General features: G+C 29.9%; 2 protein-coding genes across 40 annotated transcripts in view; one reads left to right on the top strand and one right to left on the bottom strand.

Moving 5' to 3' along the window:
- Positions 1-27,029, top strand: part of LOC107452630 (uncharacterized) — a 479,485-nt gene that overhangs the window by 392,810 nt on the left and 59,646 nt on the right. The window lies entirely within an intron of this gene.
- Positions 1-27,029, bottom strand: part of LOC107452604 (Rho GTPase-activating protein 190) — a 125,367-nt gene that overhangs the window by 91,314 nt on the left and 7,024 nt on the right. For all 38 annotated transcript variants that reach the window (XM_016069116.3, XM_016069124.3, XM_016069128.3 and 35 more), the window contains exons 4-10: positions 26,212-26,871; positions 24,730-25,402; positions 16,934-17,143; positions 12,832-13,134; positions 7,184-7,336; positions 6,992-7,100; positions 6,398-6,521 (exon numbers count right to left, since the gene is read on the bottom strand). In XM_016069116.3, the coding sequence (XP_015924602.1) occupies positions 6,398-6,521; positions 6,992-7,100; positions 7,184-7,336; positions 12,832-13,134; positions 16,934-17,143; positions 24,730-25,402; positions 26,212-26,620 (1,981 nt within the window). In that variant the 5' untranslated portion in view covers positions 26,621-26,871. The remainder of the gene's footprint in view (positions 1-6,397; positions 6,522-6,991; positions 7,101-7,183; positions 7,337-12,831; positions 13,135-16,933; positions 17,144-24,729; positions 25,403-26,211; positions 26,872-27,029) is intronic.

Below are 27,029 nucleotides of genomic sequence, written 5' to 3'. Positions count from 1 at the left end.
AAAATTCATTCCGAACTATTCTATATTAGTTAGACCGTTGAGTGACCTGCTAAAAAAAGATCGTAAGTTTAAGTTTAGCATTGAAGAAAAGAAAGCGTTTAATCAATTAAAATCTTTGGTAGCGCAAAATCCTGTTCTTTCAATATATAACCCTAAATATGAAACTGAATTACATACAGACTCCAGTTTAGAAGGATATGCTACCATTTTAATGCAAAAACACCTGATGAAAAATATTTTCACCCCACTTACTACATGAGTAGAAAAACGACTGATGCTGAAAAAAAGTATTCCAGCTACGAACTTGAAGCTCTTGCTATCGTAGAAGCCCTCAAGAAATTTATCTATCTGTTAGGTATTCCATTCAAAATAATTACTGACTGTGCTGCTTTTGAAAGCACTATGTCAAAACGAGATTTGTCAACTCGTGTAGCTCGTTGGGCACTTCTGCTGCAAGAATTCAACTACATAATTGAGCATCGTTCTGGAAATAAGATGGCTCACGTAGACGCCCTTAGTCGATCTCCAATTAATGTATTTCGTGTTACCGTCGATAATATTTTAACAAGACTAAGATCAGCCCAAGATAAAGATACTGGAATTAGGACTATAAAAGAACTACTTAAAATTTCGAATTATGAAGATTATTGCAGTAGAAATGGAATTTTGTATAAATTTGTTGATGGCAAAGAATTGGTGGTTGTGCCAGAAAATATGCAAATCGAAATTATAAGAACAGCTTCATTAATCAAAAATGATTCTTANCATACCCAAACTTAGACAGAAAATAGAAAACATCATAGCAAATTGTGTTCATTGCATACTGGTGAATCATAAAAGAAGAAAGAAAGAAGGACTATAACATCAATTGCTAAAGAAGTGAATTTGATTTTCAAAGAAGACGAAAGACGTAAAAGAAGACGAAAGAATTTAAAGACGAAATAATTTAAAGATGAAAGACGCGAAAGAAGAAGGAATTTAAAGACGGAAGACGAAAAAATTTAAACACGGAAGACGAAAAAATTTAAAGACGGAAGACGAAAAAATTTAAAGACGAAAGACGTGAAAGAATTTAAAGACGTAGAAGTTCAAGACGAAAGATGTTATAGACGAAAGACGTTAAAGAAAAAAAAAGACGAAAGATGAAAGACGTTAAAGGGAAAAAAAGACGAAAGACGTTGAAAAGAAAAGAAGACGAAGCCATTAAAGAAGAAACAAAAGACGGACAAAGATGGAAGAGTGAACGTGCCTGAACTGATACACTCTTAACTAACGTTATTAACCTAAAACATTTAATTTTCAGACATCAATTATATTTTTCAGTCTGCTCTGCTTTTTCTTTCTTTTTAGAGTCGCCGGAGGATCAGCCGATTTATGGTGCCAGTTCCTGTACACAAAGCTGATCTCAGTTCTCAGATCCGTCAGTTAGAAGTCGCCTTAAGCTAGAAGTCCCGCCAGTCAATGTAAGCCATAAGCTGATCCCTGTGCATGACTAGGAAGCAATGGGAATTTCACTGAGACGAGAGAGCGCGGTTGACAAAGAAACGATAAAGACGTATGGACTCCAAAGAGGAGTTATGATTATACAAAACTTTTAAAGACGATCTCTTACTTATTATTTTTTGTTATTCGTGTTATTGTTAATCGTCCGTCCTTATGTAAATTTAATTTTCAATATATATTTTTTGTTTTAAAAACAGTGCCTATTTATTCTAAGACGACCACTCATGCCGTCCCCACATATATGTTAAGCAGACTTATTTAAGTGTCACTCATATTTAGTTGCTGATGTGCACAGTGCTATTGCTACTGATGTCATTGTGGCGTTTCTCATAACTTTTAATTTTACCATTTTTAGCAGCACTTACAATAGTTGGGAACTTCCACCAGAAAATATGACAAATATTTTTATTTATATGGTAATTGACTACCAATGTGTACAGCACCCCGTTGGCGATTTTATGACAAAAGAATTTTAAAGTGTGTAGCATATATTTAAAATATGCAAGTGATTAAAAACGGTTGCGGTTTTTTTAGTCTCTCATTTGCCTTTGTTTATAGATCGTCCTTTTTATCAACATTTTATTACAGTGCGGTATTTTAAAAATGTTTCCGATAGGGATTTTTCCTTTATCGACACTTTGCCATGAAACAGGATATGGATAGATGAGATTCCTGGCTTACAAGATTTGAGATTTTTAGCTTTTTTTTTTGCTGTTTCTCTTTAAATTTACAACTTCATCTTTGTTAGCTGTTATTTTTTACTGACATTCCATATTTCTCGAGGTTAACTATTACAGTTGTGTTTTCCTTATAAATGTTTTATTCTTTTTCTACAAACCAACATTTTGCAAAAACCAATTGTTTTCTATCAACATTTTTATAGTTATGGAGCATATTCCAAATAGATACATTAATTTGGGAATTGAGATTATGGCATTAAGTAACACCAAAAATATTTAAAACTATATTTTTTACAGGGTATCCATGCACCTTGAAAGCCATGAAAAATCATGGTAAGTCATGAATTTTGGTATTGAGCAAAATTTGTCATGAAATGTCATGATTCGACTATTTTCATGATGAAACTATTTTTTTAAAAAAATCATGAAAATCAATTTACTCCCCCCTCCCCCAATTTCATAGTGTTCTTAATACCTGAATTAGTAACAAAATCCCCACTCAGTCACATTTGATTAAAATATAAAATGTTTTTATTGTGTTTTTTAAAAATTATGGTGTTATTTCAAAAAATTAAAGAAAAAATATTATTTCTAGAGCGAATCATCTTTTAAACTTCTGTGATTTTAGAATTTTTGTTATAATTTATTATTTTTACTTTATCAATTTAAAATTTTAGCTGAAGGCAAGTCAGTCATTGGTGAATTTTTTTTTTTTTAAATTCAAAATGAGAACAGAAAAATCAGGAGTATTTTTTCCCTTTCTGATGAACAAGAAAAGTATCTTTAGACTGTAATTCTACAGAAAAAAAGAAAAAATTATTCACTTTCGTATTTTTTTCAGCTATTTTATTGCTTCAACTCTTTCTTTATTCTGTTTTTTAAATTCAAAATCTATAAATATGAAGATGTAGAGTATAACAGTTTTGGTTAAACCCATCATTTCAATTAATGTTTTTTAATGCTTTTTTTAAATTTATTGTTGTGTTTTCGTCAGAGAAAATAGTAACTTCATTAAGTCATGAAAAATTCTTGGAATTAGTCACAGAAACTCGTGAATTTGAAAATCTAAAATGTGGCAGATACCCTGTTTTATTTTCTGTTTCTCTTTCACTTCCACTATTTCTAATATTTTTTTTCTGTTCATTTAATTTTAATCTTATTGCTATTTTTATATAGATTTTATTCGGTTGTTTTATTAAAAATTTTCACAATGAAATATTATAGTTTATCTCCCAATAATTTTTGTTTTTTTTAAATTTTGAATTATTTTTTATTTACTGTTTCTTTTCCTTTGCAATATTTGACATATATAAACTTTTGTTTTCATTGACAATTTTTTTAGAGCAGTAATTATTTCAGTAACATGAAACACCAAGAATTTAAGAGTTAAATTATAAAAACATGTGGTAATTAGGTAAGACGCATTCAATCACGTTTTGAGTTTTTATTCTACAGTATAGAACCCGTTATCCGGAAAACCAAAAAACGGGAACGAAATTCGATAAATTTTCCCGCCATTTTCAAAAAAAAAATTTTTTTCCTCTTAAGATTTTAGGATTTTTCTTTCTATTTTGAAAGATGTTTACCTTACTATCATTTTGGAAATAATCTTTAGTGTATTACTTCATTGTATTTTCTTCCTTTTAAGATTATTTCCAAATTATTATTTTTTAGTTGGGGTTAACAATAAAAAAAAACGGCTTTTTGTAGCGATTCCGAAAAGCGGAAAATCAGTTATCCAGAATAGCGATGGTCCTGATCGTTCCGGATAATAGGTTCCCTACTGTACTTCACAATAACAATTTATCTTAAATAGTTTTTATAGACAACTATTATGGTTTCTTTGTTCTTGATGGTTTTTATTTCTTTATAATTTCTGATTGCAATTATTTTTGATTTTCACTACGGTACAGAACAATTTATAGAAAAAAAAATTATAAGTAGAGATTTTTGGTAAGAGATATCCAAGAATTTTAGCATGCCTGAAATGCACGGATTCCAGATTATCAAGCTTTTAATGTATTTTGTCTAATAAATAATATTGCTGTATTTCAAGAACTTTTTTGGCAATACTAGTACATAGTATAGTTCTGAACTAAATCTGAAACAAGACTGAAATCTTTTTAAGTATTCCACATTACATTTGCTCTATAGTAATTCGAATTAGTAGAAGAAAATATGAACAGTAAAAGAATTAAGTATTTTTGTATTACTCTAAAGTAATTTGATATTAATAGTTGTATTGATGATATGGACATTAATAGTGATTGCTATAAGATATTTAATAACTAATCTATATATATTTTAAACAAGTAGGAAAACTGAAAACAGTTAAAAACAAAATATGAAAACAACAGATAATAATAATGGCCAACACAAATACACTAATTGATGATCAACAACTTTTATACGATTCTTTTTTCCCCCCTTGTAGCATACACGAACGTAATACAATGTAATCCAATTCCATGGATTTCAATTTTCACTGTGATGTCACAGAAAGCAATAGCATTCTCGCAAATTTCTGACTATAAAGGAAATTTCAAAAATTTATTCAAAAGAGTTAAGAAGAAGGAATCTTAAACAGATATTTTTTTAAAAAATGGCATTGCTTACTAAAAGAATTTTGAAACCCTGGATATAGTGAATAGAAATATTAAGAACATGAGTTTAAACACTTTATTACCAGCATAATTTTAAAAAAAATTAAAAATAAACATTAAACTTTAGAGAATATTCATTTAATGTAGGATACATTAATGTAAGGTATAGAGCATATTTACATTTCCAGATTATATAAATTAGTTAAAAATATCTAAGTTAAGCCATTTTTATTCTTGTTTTGTTTAGTGTAGGGTCCAACCTACCATAACAATAAAGTATCCATAGGTTAAGTAAAGCAAATAGTTCATAACAATAAAAAAAAATTTATTTAAACGAAAAATAATAAGAACGAAATACAATAAGCACGAAAGCTTATGAAAAATTAATACGAGGTGAGAGGGAGGAATGGAGCTACCACTACTGGCGAAACTCAAACTCGCCAACGGCGCCAACATTTAGCAATAAATCTCTTCAGCAACTGAGAGTATTTTATGATCTCCTTATAATCAAAATAGAGGGCTATTAAAATTGTTTAAAAAATGTAATGGAAATACATGATTGATTTATTTTATATTATTTATTTATTTTTTTGGAATTACTGTTTAGAACGTTGCCTGCAAGTGGGAAAAAGTATTTTTAGTTACATACCAAGTTTTGATAAACATGTTATTGTATGTGAACTAAGCAATTTGTATTAATGTTTTATAAGGGTAAAGGTATATGTTAGGTTTTTTATTTTTTCTATCTACAGGATATTTACTTATGAAAAATTAATACGAGATGAGAGGGAGGAATGGAGCTACCACTACTGGCGAAACTCAAACTCGCCAACGGCGCCAACATTTAGCAATAAATCTCTTCAGCAACTGAGAGTATTTTATGATCTCCTTATAATCAAAATAGAGGGCTATTAAAATTGTTTAAAAAATGTAATGGAAATACATGATTGATTTATTTTATATTATTTATTTATTTTTTTGGAATTACTGTTTAGGACGTTGCCTGCAAGTGGGAAAAAGTATTTTTAGTTACATACCAAGTTTTGATAAACATGTTATTGTATGTGAACTAAGCAATTTGTATTAATGTTTTATAAGGGTAAAGGTATATGTTAGGTTTTTTATTTTTTCTATCTACAGGATATTTACATCCAATATATAATAAATACTAATATAATTAAATTAATAGTTCAATAAAACTTTAATTAAACATTAATTTCAAAAAGAATGGGCAAAATTTTGGAGCTGAAAAAAAAAACTAAAATAAAATAAAAATATTTAAATTTTGTTTGAACTGTAACATAAGTTTAAATTTTCAAACACGTATGACTTTTTTAAATATAAGTTTTATGATTGTTTGTATTCAACTTAAATTTTAACCAGGCGCTCATTTTTTTATGTTTATAAATAAAGAATTCTGACAAAATTTTCAAACACACCAACTCCTTAAAATTCCTTTGCTCTAACAAAAACTATATTGCATGGCAATTTTTAACTGTCTTCAAAATGAAATTCTTTAGCGATGTTCTTTTTGAATAAATATAGAAAAACAATAACACATTTATAACTAGTTAAAAATTAAATATATAAGTTATGAACACATTTGCTTACCATGTGGAAGGAAGTCAGATGTTCTAAATGAATTCTGTGGTAAGCCAACATCACCATCAATGATTCTGAAGTCAAGTGTATACTGAATTTTATCAACTTCGAACATATCATCTGTACACTGTGTCTATTAAAAAAATTAATTATTTAAATATAAACAAAGCTTTTAACATGAAACTTTTTTTAAAGAAACATATACTGGATATCTAAAAACTTCAGAAACAATAAAATATCTTGACAAGTATGCAACAGATCAAAAATTAAAAAATATATGGGTGAAATATTTTCAAAATATACACTGAATTATACCAAACTCAATCTCCTCCATCATGACCCTGGGGATGATGCGGGGTAGAACAGCTTTAAACTCTTGCAAGAAATTTTTATTTTTTATAGCAGATTTCAATTTTACAAAAAAAAGCACCCAATTTTGACAGATGAGTTCATAGATGAAACTTTGTGTCTTAATATGAAAATGGGATACATCACAGATGAAAAAATAAAAATTATGTCTGTATAAAAGAAAAATTAAAAAGTGTGAAAGCATGGAAACTTCAATCAAAAATAATCTCATAAGAGTTTTAAACGTTTTCTCACCTTAATGATGTTTGCGAGCTCATCAGCTAAGCCACCTGAGCCCAAAAGTACCAGATTTAGCTGATTATTTTCTAACAGCCAATGGCTATTCCTTTGCCAGGATGGTGGTCTAAAGAAAAGATTGAAATGTAATATAATAATAAATTTGCATTATCTTTAAGCAGAATTATTAAATAAAAATTTTAAACCTACCTATGCGCTTTTTGAGCAATAACTTTTTCAACCAATGAGTCCATACACTTAAGTGAGGCTGGACAATGTTCTCTAATGGGTCCATGAACAAATCCTAAATGCCGAAGCAACATCAGCATTCGATCTTGATCTAAACGATCCAAGGTTTTATACCTAAAATATTCAACAGATTTAAATGTAGTACATTAACTAAAAATTCATTAACATTTAAAAAATGTTCTTACGTATTTTATAGATGTATGTTTCATAATTTAAAAGGATATAAATATATATATATATACATACATCAATAAAGTCCCATATACAGACGTCCCTTTCCTGAAACTTTCTATTTTCCGAATACTTTTAACAATTAAAATAAACAAACATCTCTTCATCTTACCCTTTCTTTAAAAAAAATGGGGTGATTGCAATTTTGATAGGACAAGGTCTTTAGAGGCATGTTCTCTTTTTCTAGCATCTGGTGATTTATGCATTGACCCCATAAATCATCAGAATGGAGAGAAGAACTACAAAGACCAGCTAGTACTTGCTGCTCCTCTGGAATGCATGAAGAGAGGGAGAACTATTACAAAAAAGCGCAATTGAATTCCTCCTCCCCTTCTACTAATGTCCAAACAAGTATAGCAGCCAGCTAGTAAAAAAGGCCTATCTTAAAACCTTTTTATTAGATTGCTAGAGAAAGAGAAAATACTGTGGAAGAGAGAAAAGGACAAACGGGGAACCATTCAAAATAAAGGGGGAGTTAGAATGGAAAATCTGAATAGGTTTGAAAAGATACACCTCTTTGAAAAACATTCGTTCTTCCTTTAACTATAAAATATTTACGGAGCGGGGAAAAAAGGGGCAACATCTTTTCTTTACCTTTGACATGAAAATGACTTAAAGACTCCCTTCTACTGAAATATAAACTAGACTAACGAAAATACCTTTGTTCAGACCAAGAATTGCACTGCAATTCTCCGAAATTTATTATTTTTTGTCTAGTTTTTCCTCAAACATGCTGCACCTTGGCGAAATAAGTGTTGCAAAATTCTCCAAAACTAATTTCTCTCACCAAATATTTCGTATTTAGAGTTATTCAATGCATCACATTGTTCGTTTTTACCGTTCGAACTTTTGTGAGTTAAGAAAGTGTGATTTTTGACTGCTTGTTTTTTTAATTATTTTCATAAGGTTTTTGATAAGTTATTTTTTTAAGTTTTACAATCTGTAATTTTATTAAGTTTTAATTGACTTGTTATTTGTGTTTTTTATTATTAAGTTATCTTTGCTGATTTGCTTTTGTTTTACCTATTTCTTCATGTCAGCCAAAAGAGAAAAAAAAATATTTCCTTATCACAGAAAAATTTAAATTGCTTAGAAAATTAGGCATGGGCACTTCAGTGTCTAATCAATGTGATGAATATAAAATCGGAAAGTCTATAGTGTATGACATAAAAAAAACAGAAAGAGAAACTGTTTCACTATTTTTCCAAGTCTGATACACCTCTTGTGATGAAAGATCGAAAGTATATTCAAAATGCAAAGCAGAAAGATCACGATAAAGTAGTGATTGAGTGGGTACGACAACTTTGTAGTGAAGGAGCGTGATTAACAGGACCAATTTTAATGGTTCAAGCCAAGATTTTTCACGAAGAAATGGACATTCATGAGGAATACAGCTATAACACTAGAGGTTTAATAAAAGACAAGGGATGCAGCAATTAGCTATTAGTGGTGATCAATTTGAAGCTGTCACTGAAGTTGCTGAAAATTTTTTTGAAGATTTAAGAGCTGATAAAGTAAGACTTGTTACCAGAACAAGTGTATACAGTGGAAAGTCGCGCATCCGGAATCGGTGGGACTTTTGGTAGTCCGGATATTAGATTTTTCCGTATAATAGACTCCCAAGGTAAACAAAGCTTAAAATGATCTAATAAAAGCTAAGAAGCAGAAAATAAATAAACATTATTTTTCGGGCAATAATATTTTAGTATTAGAATGAGATCTTCCAATCAATCAAAAACAAAATATTAGAAAAAAATAATTATTGCTTAAAATATAGAAAACGAAAAAAAAAATTGATAGTTATGAAAATATTAATTCCTCTCTCCGCCACTTTGAACTGAAACGATTCAAGCAAGAAGGGAAAATTCCAGTCTTTCATTACGGTGGGTAGGTGTAGAAGAAAATTCATTTCCTCCTTACTTGTCATTCAAGTTGAGGGTGGGGCGGTGACCAATTCTTATTTTCTCTCCCATCATTGGCTATCAATCAAGCATAAAGGCATGCTGATTGGGTTCCCTTTATTTTTTCTTGTATGACAGAAAGTGACTCCCCCTCCTCATTAACATCTACTGTGCTTACCCCTTTTCAGAGTATTTCACCTAATAAAAACACTCTAATAAACATGTTCCAGAAAATGCCTCTTTTACTATCCAGCTGCATAGGAAAGAAGGGGGGAGGAGACTCAGTTGCGCTCTTTTGAAAACAAATCTCCCTCCTTTCCTGCATTCCTGAGGAGAGGGTCTTGGGAAGTTTTCTCTTTTCCTTTCTGTTGATTTATGGGTTCAATGCATGAATCACTAGAAGCTAGAGAAAGAAAAAACGTGTCCAAACTGTTTTCTTTTTTTTTTTTTAAGGAGAGGGGAAGATAAGAGATGTTTATTTTGATTGCTAAAAAGTGTCCAGGAAATCGTCCCTTCTGGAAAAGGGACGTCCAGATATGGGACGTTACACTGTTTAACAGGACTGTTTTGGCATTATATAACACGTAAGACTTTAGCCGTGGCCACAGAAAAGAATCCTACGGGTGAAAAAAATTGCTAAGTACGGATGACAGTTATAGCATGTGCAAAAGCTGCAGGTATGCACAAATGCAAATTGTTTATAATCGGGAAAAGTGCATTAGTTGCAATTTAAAGAGATATATTTTTACATGATGGGTTATTGATTTATGCTATGTTTATTTTAAATTGTGTCATTTTCCCTCCTTTAGATGGCTGAGCACATGATTCCCATGTCTCTAATGCATTATCAATACATTTTATCACAGTGTATTTCACTTTATTACAGTAAATTATCTATTTTTTATAATGCTTAATGATTTTTAACCCATTAGCACAGTGTTTCGAGTTACAATATTTTCTGATTTTTAAACGATTAAATACCGCATAAGAATATTTCTATTATTATTGATTAAAAACAGCTGATTAGAAACAGCATTCCAATTAAAATTGTTTTATTTTCTTCCATTTTTACTTAATTTAGTAAAGTATAGCAATGCATTTTTTCTAATAATGCACACGTTTTCTAATATGCACACGTAAAGCAATCCCCTTTTGTAAATCAAAGGGAAAAGAAAAATAAATATACCCCTCCTTAAACTTGTTTTGACAGCCACCGACGCATGAACCATTAATTCCACAAGAAGAAATAAAGAATAAAGAAAAACGTAATCAGCAAGCCGCTCTTTTATGTTTGATTGATGGCCAATGATTGAAGAGAAACTAAGAATTCTTTCCCCTTCCAATAGAAAAGATCTCTTAACAAATCTTTTCTATAACAAAAGGGGGGTAAATAAGTTTTTCTCCCCCATGTTTATGTAAATAAAAACAGGTTTTCAAAATTTTCTCTTTTCGTATGCTTGATTTTTAAACGAAAGTTTAAATAAATACAATATAAATATATACATACAGTAGGGAACCGATTATCCGGAACGGTCGGGACCATCGCTATTCCGGATAACTGATTTTTCCGGTTTTCTGAATCGCTACAAAAAGCCGTTTTTTTTATTGTTAAACCCAACCAAAAAAAAACAAAAAAAACAATTGGAAATAATCTTAAAAATAAGAAAAAACGATGAAGTAATACACTAATGATTATTTCCAAAATGATGGAAACATCTTTAAAAAAAGAAAGAAAAATCGTAAAATCTTACGAGGAAAAATTTTTTTTTTTATAAATGGCGAGAAATTGTATCGAATTTTGTTCCGGTTTTTTGGTTTTCCGGTTTCCTGATTTCCAGATAATGGGTTCTGTACTGTATAAGCTTTTTTTTATTAACTGAACAATAAATCTGCTTAAATAACTAAAGTTTTCAACCAAATTGGGACTTATTTTCCCAACTATTTCCTTGTGAAGTTTCCAAGTTGACTTTAGCCTATTCTACCAAGAAAGTAAGAGAAAACTAATTTTCAAACAGTTCAAATTTAAATTCTCTGAAATCCAATGATTGCCAACACATTACCTAGCTTCTTTTTCTTTTTTTTTTTCTGACCAGACACAGAAAATTTAGGTACTAAAATTTCAATGTTTTGAAGAAAATGTCTAGAGTCTGGGGGGGGGAGAAAAAACCTTAGAAAAGCCACATTCTATTCTATTTTTGAAGAAACAAATTTTATTTCCGCATTTCTTTTTTTTTTTTTTTAATCTAAATTTATTTTAGAGAAATGTAATAAAAGTGAGATCAAATTTAATGAATTATTTTTTGTGAAGTGTGATAATGCTTGTATCCTACATAAATATTTCATTCAAAAATTTCTGTTTGTCAAACACGTTAACCAGTCATATTACGTTGCAAAAACCTTTGGACGCAATATTTGTGTGCACAGAAAGCTTTTAATTTTATAGTCCTTTTTCCTAAACAGCAAAAAATCAAGACAGCAAAAGTACATTATTTACCTTTAAATAAATAAAAGAGGTTTTTACTTAGATTTGTCAGTATTGAGAATAGGTAACTAACAAAAATTGTGAAAATATCAATATCAATTTACAAAACGATAAAACTTCTAATTGTTTACATACTTGCTAGAAGTTTTTTTTTAATAAAATTTGCATATTAAAAGTCGTAATAATCGTCAAAATATATATATATATCATGATCAAAAAAAAAAATTTTTTTAAGTTTTATTTCTCATACAGTTTAAAAAATTGAAAATTCCACCATAAGTCAAAAGAATCTTATAGCTCATTTGTGAATGATCAGTTATGAATAAATAATAATTATGCAAACAGCAAAATTTTATTCTTATTTATCACAAGTAAACATGCATTTGTTTAATTCATTAAAAATTTCAACAAATTTGTTTTCTCCAAATATCCAATCTTCATTTTTATATTTCTTTTAAATACCACTAAAGATGTAAAATTTTGCATTATATAAAGTATAAAGGTATTTAAATAGGTTATGTATTCACATAAATTTTAATGAAAACACTTGACATGCTTTCATGGTGGGAAATGCTTTCTAAATCTGCAACTGCACCATTTTTTTTTTCTCCCTATAATTTGTATTACTTTCACCCTCTGAATAAAATCAGTTATACAGGACTGCCAACTTTCTACACTATTCATAAAAATTTATTCCAGTGGTAGCTAAGTTAATATTTTAATGCATTATTTTCATTTGTTTAAACTTATTTACCACACCACTACATATTAATGATTTAAAAGTTCATATGCAACGCCACTTTGTTCGAATTCTTTCCCGGTGAGACTTTTAAAATGTTGGGACAAATTATCAGAAATTCTAAAAGCTTTGGTATTTAAACGTCTAACATTCTATAGAATATTTTACAAAAAGCATAGTAGTTGGTAGGTCCTAATTAGAGTTAAAACAGTGATTTATAATAAAAAATACAAGTATTAACAAGTTAATACATTACCTTAGATCTTCTTGCAATTTTTCAGTGATTTTATTTATATCTTCTTGAGTAATTACACTACCAGGTCCAATACTAGTGAAATGATAAAATATTTCGGCATTTTCTAACAAAAGTTCTTGAAAATTTTGCTTAGCTTTTTCAGTAATTTCTCGTTGATGTTCATCATAAATTTCAAGTAAATCTGGTTCGGATAGCGCTTCGTAACATTCACGACCCATAAATAGAACTTGAACTTCTGATAATGGTTTACCAGGTGTGACATAACCAGTCTCTTCAAGCAATTCCTTAAATTGTTGGCGCATTCTAAAAATAAAGAAAAATTAAATCAAAAATAATTTATCTAATGAAACATTAAACTTACTCATACCATGAATATATTTTAATTAGAAGAAAAATTAAAAACATTTAACAATAATTTTAGTAATGTATTATAAGAGGAAGTACAAACTGAATAATAAAGAGGGCAATTAATTTCAGACACCCAAAAAAAGTTTTTTTATGAAAACTGATTGATACAAACTGAATAAAGTTTTGTAGAGAAAGTGCATATTTCAAAAATGAGCAATATGAATATTGAAATGCAATTAGGAATTTTGTCAATTACGAAATAACAACCCATGGTAGCTCAGGGGATAATAGAGTTTGCCTTTCAATGAGGTGAACTGGATTTGAATGTCAGCAATGGCTGGCCGATATGAATTTTGTACCCGGCTCACACCAACCATGGTGCTGACATAAAATATCCTCAGTGGTAGACAGATCATGGGTTACAGTCCCCTTGACGTCAGGCTAATAGTGGGCTTATTGCAGTTTTCCTCTCTATGTAACACAAATGCGGGTTAGTTTCATCAAAAAGTCCTACACAAAGGCAAAATTTCTCCCACTAATTTATCCAGGAATTTTCTTGTCTTCTGGAATGGGATCAAAATTACCAAGGCTACCAAGTAGAACATTTGCTGTTGCGAACCCAAAATTAGGTCGGCTGTTCAACGCCAGTAATAAAATAAAATTAACAAGTAAGAAATTGATAGATAAAAAAATCAAATGCTAGTTTCAGAAAAATACATTAGCAAAATATTATTAACAACCTTTAACAATAACTGTAGTTTTTATTGTTTTTTCATCCCATTTCTAGTACAGTACAGAACCCGTTATCCGGAAATCAAAAAACTGGAACAAAATTCGCTAAATTTTCCTGCCATTTAAAAAAAAATTAAAAAATTTCTCCTCGTAATATTTCACGATTTTTCTTTCTTTTTTTTTTTTAAAGATGTTTACCTTACCATCATTTTGGAAATAATCATTAGTGTATTACTTCATCTTTTTAAGATTATTTCCAAATATTTTTTTTCTTTTTTTGGTTGGGTTTAACAATAAAAAAAACTGCTTTTTGTAGCGATTCAGAAAACCGGAAAAATCAGTTATCCGGAATAGTGATGGTCCCGATCGTTCCAGATAATCGGTTCCCTACTGTATTTTAAATTTGGATTTTAAAAATTTCAATGTTAAAATCTTTTTATATGTTAGTACAGCACACTAATTTCTTACTCTATCAGTTTGCAACAATTCTGTTATAAATCCACATCGCTTTCTGATCATTTTTTTAAAATTATTTATCATTTTTCTGACATATCAATGGTTTTACAAACTCCCATTACTCCAATATTTTTTATGCAAAGTTATTAGGGTACTCGAATTTTAATTTTGATTAATCACTTTTTGACGCACTCGATTTAAAATCATTCCATCATTAATTCACGTCTTTTCCGACCGTTTTTGTAACAGTTATTTTTCCTTTTAACAGTTCTTCCATCGTTTTTCAAATGACAACATTTTTCGATGTTATTACAATGCAAAAATTTCAGAAATCTTTTTTTAAAACATTCAATTTGCGACTAACATTATTTTCCAATTATTATTCTGGAAGTTATAAGTTATTTTTACAGTCGTTTAAGTATCGTTTTTAAGATCTCAATATTCCATAAATATACAATATTATTTCTGCTGACGAATTAGAAACAGTTTAGAATCAACTTTGAACAATAATTCACTAGTTTTAGTAGTGAATTTGTACAACGAAAAGATAAAAAAAAGTCATTTGGCAAATGTAATTTAGACGATGTAAAAAATAATTGCTTAATCCTTTTGAAAAACTAAAGTTTTTAGGAACAAATGTCAATAATAGTACAAGTTTTTGTCCTTTTCTTAATCTTGTGAAATATTATTTTAACAAAACGGCATCAATAAAACAAAAATTTAATGTTAGACTCAAAAATTTATAAATCTTGACTTTGTTAAGTATGTCAAATTTAGTGCAAATTTTTTTTATAATGAAAAAGTTTTTTAAACAATTTGTTTGGAAAAAATTTATAAGAACAAATTGAAAAAATTTATTTGAACTTAAATATTTATAGTATTTGATGTTATCCAAAAAATGCAAGTATGAACCCTGGTTTTGCTAATACAATTTTTTAGCACTAGCAAACTTTGTTAGTGATTTTAAAAAAAGAAATCATGAACTGGTGAAATGCAAAAAACTAATAATATAAAATACACATAATTCTCTTCTTCTTCCTAATCTCCAAAATTAGCAGGGCTAAACAATGTCTATGAAATTCATGACCCGGAGGAAGTCTGCCACCAAAAGTGGGTTTTCTATAATGTCCCTCTTGTCCAGTCCAGGATATGTTGGGGAGAAGCCCGCATGTTGTGACACCTGGGGCAGTTTGGGAAGATTTTAACACTACCTTCGAAAGAAAAAGACTTAAGGTGGCCGCTGGCAAGCGCCGCCTGATCCTTGCGGTTGCACCAGATGTTGAGTGCACCTCCTGGACGGGTGCTCTGGTACCAGTGATGTTTGGGGGGTACGAGCCTGGAAACATTGTCTTCTTTTTTCTTTTTCGATGCCAGTTGCATGAAGGTGAGTGAATTTGGACTCAAAGTTGCTTCTGTCACCTCCTTAGCCAGAGTGTCGGTGATATGATTGCCCAGAACCCCAACGTGAGAAGGGATCCACTGGAGGTGGACTTCACGCAGTTGTGAGAGGATTTTAAGTTTGTTCAAGATTGAAGCTCCTGTTTTGTCTCTCACCTTCCTCCAATGCGATAAGTACTGTATGGAGCTGAAACTGTCAGAGAGTATCCAGATATTATTGTGATCCTGTAGTGTTAGAAGAGAATCCAGGGCAGTATCAATAGCAATGAGTTCACTTCTAAAAACTGAGCAGTAGTCAGGATTCCTTTTGGTGATGTTAAAGGAGTAATTAATTGATTTAATGTAGACACCGCTGCCAGATGATGATGTGTCCCTCTTGCACACATAATTCATATACTTTTTAATCTTCAAAAAACTTGCTTTAAAATGATATCAAACTTCTTTTTAACACATAATTGAAAAATGAAATGAAACAATTTTGAAAAACAGAATCAAAGAATGGAAAATTAAAATTGGGAAACCATCTTTTACATAAAGCCATTTTTTTATAAGTTACAATATTTCTATCAAAGAAACTCATTTTTAATGATGTCCCATCAGTTATCATGTTAACATATGCTGCAGTAACATGAGCTTTAACAACGAAAGTGGAAAATATGATTGGTGAAATTAAGTATAAGATCTTAAAGGCTATATTTAAAGGAGTGCAGATTAATAATGTTTAGCAAAGACTTTTCAATGCCAAATTGCACAAAATCTACAAGGAATACTTTCCTTCTTTATTAAAATAAGCAGACTTAGCTGGAGTGCATTTATAATTCAGATTAATGACAACTGCACTTTAAAACAGATTTTTTTTTGGCTAAACCATTTGCAACTCAATATAGATGTAGTTGTTAAAGGGTTGAACATGTTAAAAATAACTTTCTTACTCTACATGTTAAAAATTGGAAGAACATTGTATCAAGAAGAGATGCATGAAGAGTTCTCATGAAGGATGCCTTGGGCCCATACCAGGTTGTCTGGACAGACATGATTAGTTATCATGAGACAATAGTTTCATAAAGAGCGGGGGGGGGGGGGAACGAATAAAAATGAAAAGATTTTTTATGACAACATTTTAAAAATAATGAAGGCATTTCATTGAAGAAATATAACAAATTCTTACTCTTTTCTTCTTTCCTCAGCTTCTAAGGCAGCTTTATGTTCTTCAAAACAAGCTTCAGCTTCAGCTGTGTCTAGAATATCTAGAGGAATACGAGTTTCATTGCTATCAACCAGGTCACTTTCTTGCCAAGGCATTTCATCTGGACTTTCCAAAAAATATTGGCTGAAATCAGGATGTTGTTGCAATTTGATTCTAACATTTTCCCAACCCCTAAAAAAATAAGTTTTACATTAAGTTTAAAATCTTCAAAAGCAAATTAAACATTCTAAAACTTGTGGCATAATAAATGCTACTACAGTTATGCATCAAATAATTTTTTATAAGTAAAATTTTTTAAGTTGGAAAAAAAACATGATATATTCAACTATTTTCTTGTTCGAAGCAAAAATAGTTACATAAGAAATTTGTTAAGTACAATTAAACAGCTCCTAATAAAAAAAAAAAATGCACACCTAATAAAAATTCTTAAAGCTATAAACTTCTTATCAGATACTTATTACCAGGGTAATGACTTCAACATTTTTATAATTGTTTTTCTATGTTATGCTTGTACTTTTATATTATTGTATTTGCCAGGCCATTAGAAACATTAAATAAAAGTTATTTGTTATAGAATTCATATTTACATAACATACGTTTTTTTATGCAAATTTACAAAAGTGAGACAACTAATATGTTGTAGGACCTGAAAAATTTCAAATTAATAGTCTGAAATCATGAGACTTACATGTAAATTACTCATCATTGCATCAAAAACATGAGGTTATTTAGTTAGAAATAAATCAGACTTGATAACTTCATCAAAAATCTATGAAAGGACTGACCACGATTGAGATAATTCTTTTCTTGTTGTGAAATTCTTTGTTTAATCAATCAATAGATAGAATAATTAAAAATGTGCTTATTAATAGATGGATAAAAATTAGAGAGCTTATAATTTTTTTTTTTTTAATTTCCTTTATTTCATGTAGAGTTAGTAAATTTTGAAGACTTAAAATGTTTTAAATTTCAGTTTTTTAGTTTAACTGATTTATAAAGATATTTCTTTAATGTTCATTTATATAAAAAAGCTGAAAGTTTTTAAAACGAATATTTTTATATTTTTGTTTTGCATTTAAAATCTTTTTTTTTTTTTTTTTTTTAGAATTCCTTTCTATAAATAAATTTTTGACTAATCCATACATAGTTTTTTCTTACAGTAATAAAGAGTACGGACTTATTTTATTTTACTTTCAGTTTGTTTTGTTTGGTATTACAGATCATTTTTTTCACATTCAAAAACTCAATATTGATTAATACCACAGAGATGAGATTGGTAAAAAAAAAGCTGAAAATAGACAGCTAAAAATTTTATGCGCAATGACAATTTTTAAATAAGTGAGAAAAGAAATACATGAAATTTGAACAAGAAAAAAAGTATGTAGGTAGCATTTATTATAGAAGCATATGTAAGTAGCATTTATCATAAAAGCATCATAGAATAATATCAACATTTTACTAAAAATATTGATGTGAGATTATTTAAGATGCGTGAATATGAATCTCAAAGTTCGATTTTTAAATCGTGCGAATATGTATCTCTATGATTGATTTTAAAATCTCATTAAAACGAATCTTGATGCTTGATTTTAATATCGTGCGAATGCGAATTCAGATGTATTGTGTCGAATAAATTGTCTTTAAGCCGACATAAAAAATAATGTAACCCTAGAGATAGACCAAAACGTCTTTTGCAGTGTGGCGGTATGATTGAAAAGGAAAATTAATAAAGTTTACTTTCCTATCAAGAATGTGATGTTTTTTAAAAAGCAAAGTGTTCATTTTATTAAATCTTTTTAATGGTCTAATGCGAATAATCACATAATCATCCATAGCATAATTTTTAAGCCACTCAAACACAAATCATAATAGCAGCTTTTTAATCGTGTGAATACACAAAGCGATATTTGTTATAAAATTGTAAAAATATGAAACAGGATTAGCAATCTTAAATTACATAAATAGGAATCGCGATGTGCAATTTCAAATCAAGTCAATACAATTTTAAATCTCACTTACTTGGTAGGAAAAAGAGTAAAAACAAATCTTTTTCTCAGAAATTCAAAAAAAGAAAAAAAAAACTAACTTTCTTTGAGGAGGCAGATTGTTTTCATTAAATTAATAAAAGAGTAAAAAAAACTCAGCCCTGAAAGTCTAATGCAATGACGTAATCGTGGGGAAAGGGCGACTGCATGAAGCAAAGAATAAAAATTCTCATATTAAAAACTGCCAGATTGACCTGCATATTAGGTTAAGGAACGCTATAGGTAAAACCTGAGGTATAAGCTCTAAAATAGTTCACTGGATTAACTCAATTAAATTATAGTCCTATTGTCACATATGGCGCCATTGACTGTTAGTCTAGGACTAAGTTGAGTTCCGTCAGGTCTAGTCTTAACAGACTGCAAAGAATGATCTGTGTAGCCTTGTTATGCTGTTTTAGGACTACTCCCACGGCTGCACTTGAGCTCCCTCCGCTACATTTGTGCATTGAAGCTCTGACACGCATAAAACGTTTTTGTATCTTGGATTATTGAAGGAATATTCTAAGCATTTGTTATGGGGTCACCCGTATCGCAAGTACTGATCTTCCTTCTTTTATTATGCTTAGTGATAATATGTCACACAAAGATATGCTTTTCATACGCCTTTCAACATCCATTCTCTTTCTAGAGATGACTGGCTCAATTCTCCTTAGTGGCTTAGGAGCAATTCTCTGGTATGGTACACTAATGGATGAAGCCTTGGTTGTAAATCAGAGGCAGGTATTTACTGCTCCAATGATGGTATCAAGCTTCACTTTCCTCTTGATAATTATGATACTGTTTTTTAGGCTGAAGTCTATGCTATCATCTTGCGCTGTAAGGTGTACCTAGACCTATTCACATCTGTTCTGACAGTCACAATGCTCTTCTGTCACTCTCAAGGTGTAAATTCAATTATTTAGTGTGGGAGTGCTTTTCAGTTCTTTATGATTTTTCTTTCCGTAACAAGGTATACCTACATTGGGTGCCTGGGCACATGGGTGTTCCTGGAAATGAGCTGGTAAATGAATTAGCAATGGCCGGCTCCAGTGCAATTTTCTGTGGCCATGAACCAGCTTTAAGAATCTCTCTCCGACATCCTTCAGGGCCTCTGTTTATTGCAAGATAGCATGTGAGCAGTGGCACAACTCAAACGGTCAAAGACAAGTTAAGGAGTTAAATCGTTATTGCCCCGGTGTGCATTAAAAAGAGCTTCTCAAATTGAACAGGAATGGGCTTGAGGAAAATCATTGGTCTTCTCACTAGTCACTGTACCCTCAGGAAACACCTCTACATTATGGGCATTGTATAGATCCTCTTTGTCATGGTTGTCAACTGGAGGAAGTGACTGCTCAACATATTCTTTGTGATTGTGAAGTCTTTTCTGCTCAAAGATTTGAGCATCAGGGAGAACATTGCGTTAAGGCCTGGGAATTGAGGAAAATTCTTGTCAGGTGTTTGCAGAACTTTGTTTCTGCTAGGGTACAGTAGACCTCTTATTGATGTGCCTTGCTGATCGGAGCTGCCTAACCTCTAAGTCTTATCTAATCTAAGGATAAAATAATTTTGATCTTCCTTTTCGGTAATTGTAAAACAAAAATTCCACTATAGTGACAAATTTTCTGCGAATGGTGTGTATATTATACATATCTGCTGGCAACCATCGATCTGAAGCCACAGTTCATTCAGGGAGGGGTTTGTGTGGCGAGTCATCCTGTTTGTCCCTTTAATGAAAACTTTTCACCCTACATTCCCTTTGAACCTGATTATTTGCCTAGACATACTGACTTAGATAAAATGAAAAACTTTCTGTGCATACAAAATTTCAATTAAAAAACTTTCTGCAAGCAATTCATAGACTCTTGTTACTGATTTCAACTTTTTGGTCAACCTAATTTTGATAAAATTTGCTCAAAAATTACTAATTTTTTCAAGTTTTTTAAAACTTTATATTGATTGAAATATCTGCTCATATTTGCTTGATACATATCAGCAAATATTTTGCTTAAAACTAGCAGTCTTTTGACAATAAAAAACTAGTTATTGACTCACTTTGTTTTACCTTATACTGAGGAATTTTTTTTTTTTTTTTTTTTTTTTTTTTTTTTTTTTTTTTTGTAAATCTAATCCCTAAGTCAACATTTTATTGCAAACATTCAATAAATATTTTTATTTAAAAAAAACCTTGCTTTCCATTCAGTTTTGATGGAAGGTCGAATAAGATTTTGACATTGACATTTTCTTTTTTAATACACGAGTAAAAAATTTTCAGTGAGAATTTCAAGTTTTCTGTGAATAAAGTTCACATGTTCGTGTGTATTGTGCACACCTGCCAGCTATTTAGAAAAAAGTCAATTCGAAGCAATTTTTTTGTAAATCTATGTGATTTCCTGAGTGCTTTTCGGCAGTAATTAATTGTGTTTTGACCGTGACTAATTGTTTCCTTGTGAACTGTTTGCAGTTTCCATATTTAAAACATTATAGCAACATGTGCATTTCAAACTTAAGCTGTCACTTTTTCCAACCACTTCATTTGTGACCCCTGAGGCAGAATTTTTTCAAGCTTTCTGTGACAATTCTCCCTAGCACTAATACCTTTCTCAGAGACATTTTTAATAGTAGCAAATATGTTACTAATTTTAAGTAAAAGAAGCACTTTCTGTTTGCAAAAAAACCTTCATGTATAGAACGGAACAGTACTTTTTTAATTATAAATATAAAAACAAATTTTTTAAATCCAAACATAAAAGAATACATGTTCTAATACTATTGGCAATATTCTCCTGTTCTAAAAAATATTTGTTTAGTTAATCTTTCTTAAATTTTTGCTATTTGGAAAATACTTTTTATAATGTCAATCGGAAATTCTAGCTAAAGCCAATCATTGCGGAATTTTTTTATTCTCAAAAGAAAGTAGGAAAAAAAAATCACAAGCATTTTTTTCCACCTCCAATATGCAAAGAAAGGTATTTTTAATATATTTCTGCAGAAAGGGGGGGGGGAGTTCCGCAGAAAAAAAATATTTAGAAAAATTCTGCAGATAAAAAATCCAAACTTCTTTTCATCCCAAATAAAAAATATTTTAGCAGGAACTCTGTAATGTTCTGCAACAAAATCGCCATGATTCTGCCACAGTGTTTGTGACTATTCCATCATAGTTTCACATTATTTGATTATAGTTATTTTTGGAAGTTACTTATCCTTTTTATGGCCTTTGAACATGGGTTTTTAAATTCTGATATTTTTAATCTGTTTTCATTACAGCGTGAGAAACATTCAAATTTTTTTTCATCTTCTCACATTACATAATTGTTAACGCGAGAAATCCGCACAGTCTATAAACCAATTTGAAAATGCTCCACTATTGTGCAGTTTTGGAATAAATTTTTTTAAATGTACTATTTTTCAACCTCTATTCCACATATCTCCTTCTCTTGTCGTCTGTCTTGTTCAGAACTGGTCCAAACGAAACATCCCCTCTTAACCAGGGGACCCCTTTCAGAACACATGAAATTGAGATGCTAATACATTTAAGTTCATTACTTTATACGTGAATATAAGATAGAGAAAAACCTAAGAAAATATTGTTCGCATTGAAATGTAAAAATAAAAATGAAGCAAATGCTGATAGAGATGGAACAAAACAAACACAGATAGAGACAAACAAAACTAAACAAATACTGATAGAGACAAATAAAACGACACAAATACAGGCATAATTCAGCAAAATGAAAAAATAAAGAGTTAAATCTTAAACAAAATGGGTGAAAATGAAAGAAATAGCATTATTTACACGTTCTACAAACTTTGCCGAAAGTGGAATGAAGAATTCTTTTAGAAGCCTAATTCACGAAGTCGGAACCGAAAAATCACTCATGGCTGTTTAAATATCACATGGAATCAAGCCTATCAATTAAATTATTATTAAATTTTGTACTAATTTCACATTTCCAAAAAGGAGTAATTTGAAAAAATTGAAGAGCTGATTGGGTAAATGTAGATGTAATTAATATAGCATGCTTTCACTTTAAATATAACTTATCTTTAATAGTTTGGTGTATCCTTAAATAATTTTTATTTCAAATTAGATGAAAAAGTACACACAGAATATTTAATTTTCATAAGGCGAAAATATTTCATGCATTAAAAAATAGAAGATATTAAAAGTGATTATATTATTAAGATATTAATTATATAATAATTAAAGAATTCTTTTCAAAGCCTATTTGCGTTCTCTATATTAATTTTTAGAAATCTCACGTAATTTTAAGAAATCTCACTCTGTTTTGGGGAAAATGTGAGAAATTATCCAGCATTTTTTTTTTCAGTGATGAAAACCCTGTTAATACAATGTTGTTACCATCTCGATTTTGCATATTTAATTTTTTAAGTGTTTAATTTGTGAAAATTCCATCGCAATTCACTTTGCTTCATGATAGCTCCTCCTAAATTTTTTTTTGGGCCCCAATCAAAGTTTTTTTTTTAAAAATTTTTGATCTATTTAATACGAATTTACTATGACACTTAAAATTCGAATTTAAGTAATTACTATTTCATACATTTGATTCGTGACAATTCCTTAGAAACTTCACATCATCGCATAGCAGTTTTTTCGGAATTTATTATTTTTCAGCTCTTTTCACTTGGTTTTTCAAATTCTGACCTTTTTAATTTGATGTTATAATGAGGTAGGAACTACAGATTTGTGTTTTTTTTTTACATGTTTTTCGGCAATTATTATTTTACATGCTCCTTTCACTTACTTGAATTCCCATATTTTTAATATGTTATAACAACTCTTAATTCAAGAGAATTCCATCGTTATTACACATCGTGGAATATTGGGATGTTCAGAAAGTTTGTCAATTCTATACTACTAGATAACCATTGCATCAGTACAAACTCTCCAGACAACAATTGTTTTTTTGGCAGTTATTTTATCCTTTTTCAGCCCTTTATACATGATTATTTAAAATGTTCTGATACTTAAAGATTTATTACGATGTTTGAGATGGAGCTATCACTTTTTCTATATGTTCAATTTGTAAAGATTTCATCATAATTGATGTCATCTAATGATAATTTTCAGGGCATTCAAATATTCTTTACATATCATTATGACAAATGTGTCCTTCAAATTTCAAATCATCACTTTCTGATATGCTCTAATCTTACTTTATTGTAATCCACATTGTTCATGGAACATTCTTTCGGCAGCTGTTTGTCATTTCTTAACTATTTTTTCATGGGTTTTTTACAAATTCTGATGTAATTAATATTATATTATGGCTAGGGAATTTCGTATTTAAATATTAATATTATATTATGGCTAGGAAATTTCGTATTTAAATATTAATATTATATTATGGCTAGGGAATTTCGTATTTAAATAATCATTTTTTACAAGCTTGGTTCATGATGATTCCATCATAAATTCAAATTGATTTCTGATCGCTTTTCTGGCAGTTATTACATTACTTAGCATTGCTTCAGTCACTCTTAATATGTTATAGTTACAACACACGACATAACATTGTTTTAAAAACAAACTTGATTCTTGTTTATATGAAAGGATGTTTTGTTTACCAGAATTGCTGAAGCATTGTACTTAACTAACATAATATTGTAGAGAAAAAGAGGATATCTGTAATTTTTATTTTAAATCAAATCTTTTATATCAAAAAAATAACTAACATTTTACTAATTTTCTAGTAAAAACTGAAATTTACTTACCCATCTCCAATACTAGCAAGATCAGGCAACAATTCCCCAAAGACTTCAGGCAATATTCTAATGTACATTTGCATTTTCCTACCAATATATTCTTCTTTTAATTTTTTTACATGTCTCCTAAACATTTTTTGGGCTGCATCATGGCCGAATAATTCACAATAATGAATAAAGTCTTGGTTTTGTGCAAACTTTTTGCTTACTGAGCTCCATAGTGCTCTGTAGTCAGTGACTTGTGCACGTATTAAAGATTGGTATGATTCAGTACAAAAATCTAGCACTTCTTTCCTCGATCTAGCAGAATCAAAGAAAGGAACTAGTTTTGCTTTCCCTTTAGTTCGATCAATCATTTGTGCAGTGATTATAAAAGTTAAATCGACATTAACATTCTCATGAGACGATGTTTCCACAATAGGAATATTATTTTTGAATTCCTTCCTACTCACTAAACGTTCTGCTTCTTTTACATACATTTCTTTCGCTTCATCATTTTTTGTTGTAGCAAGAACTATAGGCTTCTTTGTTTTCATCAGATTATTTAATATTAAAGCAGTGAATTCCACTTGTTTTTCTATACTTCTTCCTTGCACTTCACTAACATCAAATACACATACAAAACCGTCAACATTAATTTTTCCATCAGGTAATAACTTTTGCTCATATTCTTTTTCAATACCTAAAAATAAAAAGAATTTCTTAGTGATCAAACTAATAAAAAAGTATGCAGTTATCCCAAAAAAGGCACAAAACCGAATTTTACATGCTTGTGTCATATATTAACCGTAATTTACGATACATTAAAGTAACTGTGTTTAATTGAATATCACTATATATTAACTGTAACTGTGATCATGGTTGAATGAACTGAAAATGACATAATTGGAAGATGGTTTTCATACAATATATATATATAATATATTTTCATCTGAAATGGCTTGAATTAATTTATAACAGGATCGTACATAAATTACCTGGCGTAGTTGACATAGCCACAATGTCTGGATGCAGAAAAGTAAATGCTGAAAAAGCTTTGGTTCAGATTTTTTGGATACTAGAAAATAAATGATAGAAGGGCTAAAAAACCAAACATCTTTTAATTTTGGCAGAAACTTTTCCAAGAACAGAAAGAAATGCAATTAAATGTATGATATTTGTTACTTTGTACGGAAAGGAAAAGAAACCTGCAGAAGTGCAAGTAGCTACATTTATACAGTTTTATTGTTTGACAAGATATAAAATTTTTAAAAAATCTAATTGAAATTGAAGTTACAGATCATGAGTATGAATGAAAACCTTGCTCTAGCTTTATTTTATTATCTTTTTTTTTTTTTTTTTAAGTTTCAACTTAAACTTTTAGAAAATGCATTTGAATATGCATATTCTACTCATTAGATAAAAATTTCTATAAATTTTACGTTAGTGCACCTTTTTAACACTTAGGATGTGTATTTCCGAATTCTTTAGAAAAAAATATATGATACATACCTAATTGATTTTTACAGATATACATAAGCTTTTCAGCTGACGTTAATTTTGTTGCAGAACATCTCTTGTAATAAGGATCTGTTTTACCACTTTTAAATGGTTGGAATGAAGAATCATCAATGAATTCAGTCTGTTCAATAACATGAAAGTTAAAATCAATTCCTTCTTCAGAAAGTTTTGATACTTCTCCCCAATACAGAAAATGGTCATTATTAACAACCCTGCCACTAAAATCTGTCTGACTTAAAACTGATATATGATCAGTATAGTAATCATCTGCTAAAGAACGGATAAATCTATTGCATAGACAAGATTTTCCAACTCCTGTGCTTCCTTTCTCTTTTTCTGTACCAGATAATCCAACAACAGCTATATTGAAACTGCGCTGGGTTTCAGATTTTCTTGCCATATCTCCAATTCACAATTTCACTCTGGCACCTCCTCTATTCAACACAGTTTTACACCTGTGCCTGGTTTCAAAAATACATACATATTTTTAATGATAAAAAAGTATATGTAACCTAATCACACATCTAAAGAGTTTGAACATGGCAGGTAGCATAATTTGTTTTCATGTTGCCTCTAAATTTGAGAGTAATAAAGTATGTAAGTGATCATCACAGATTCCAGGACAATCCAAGGGAAGATTTATTTTATTCCCTGCAAAATAAGAATTATTTTAAAAATCACTTTAATAAAGCTATTAAGATTTTAAATAAATTAAATGCAAGGAAATGATTGAAAATCATAAAATATAGATTGAACAATTTGATACTGATGTATAATTTATATCAAGTGGAAAGAATATCAACAAGAAA

Source organism: Parasteatoda tepidariorum, chromosome X1, assembly GCF_043381705.1.
Source record: "Parasteatoda tepidariorum isolate YZ-2023 chromosome X1, CAS_Ptep_4.0, whole genome shotgun sequence".
Classification (NCBI taxonomy): domain Eukaryota; kingdom Metazoa; phylum Arthropoda; class Arachnida; order Araneae; family Theridiidae; genus Parasteatoda; species Parasteatoda tepidariorum.
Note: the sequence above shows the minus strand (reverse complement) of the source record. Positions and strands in the feature narration are given on the sequence as shown.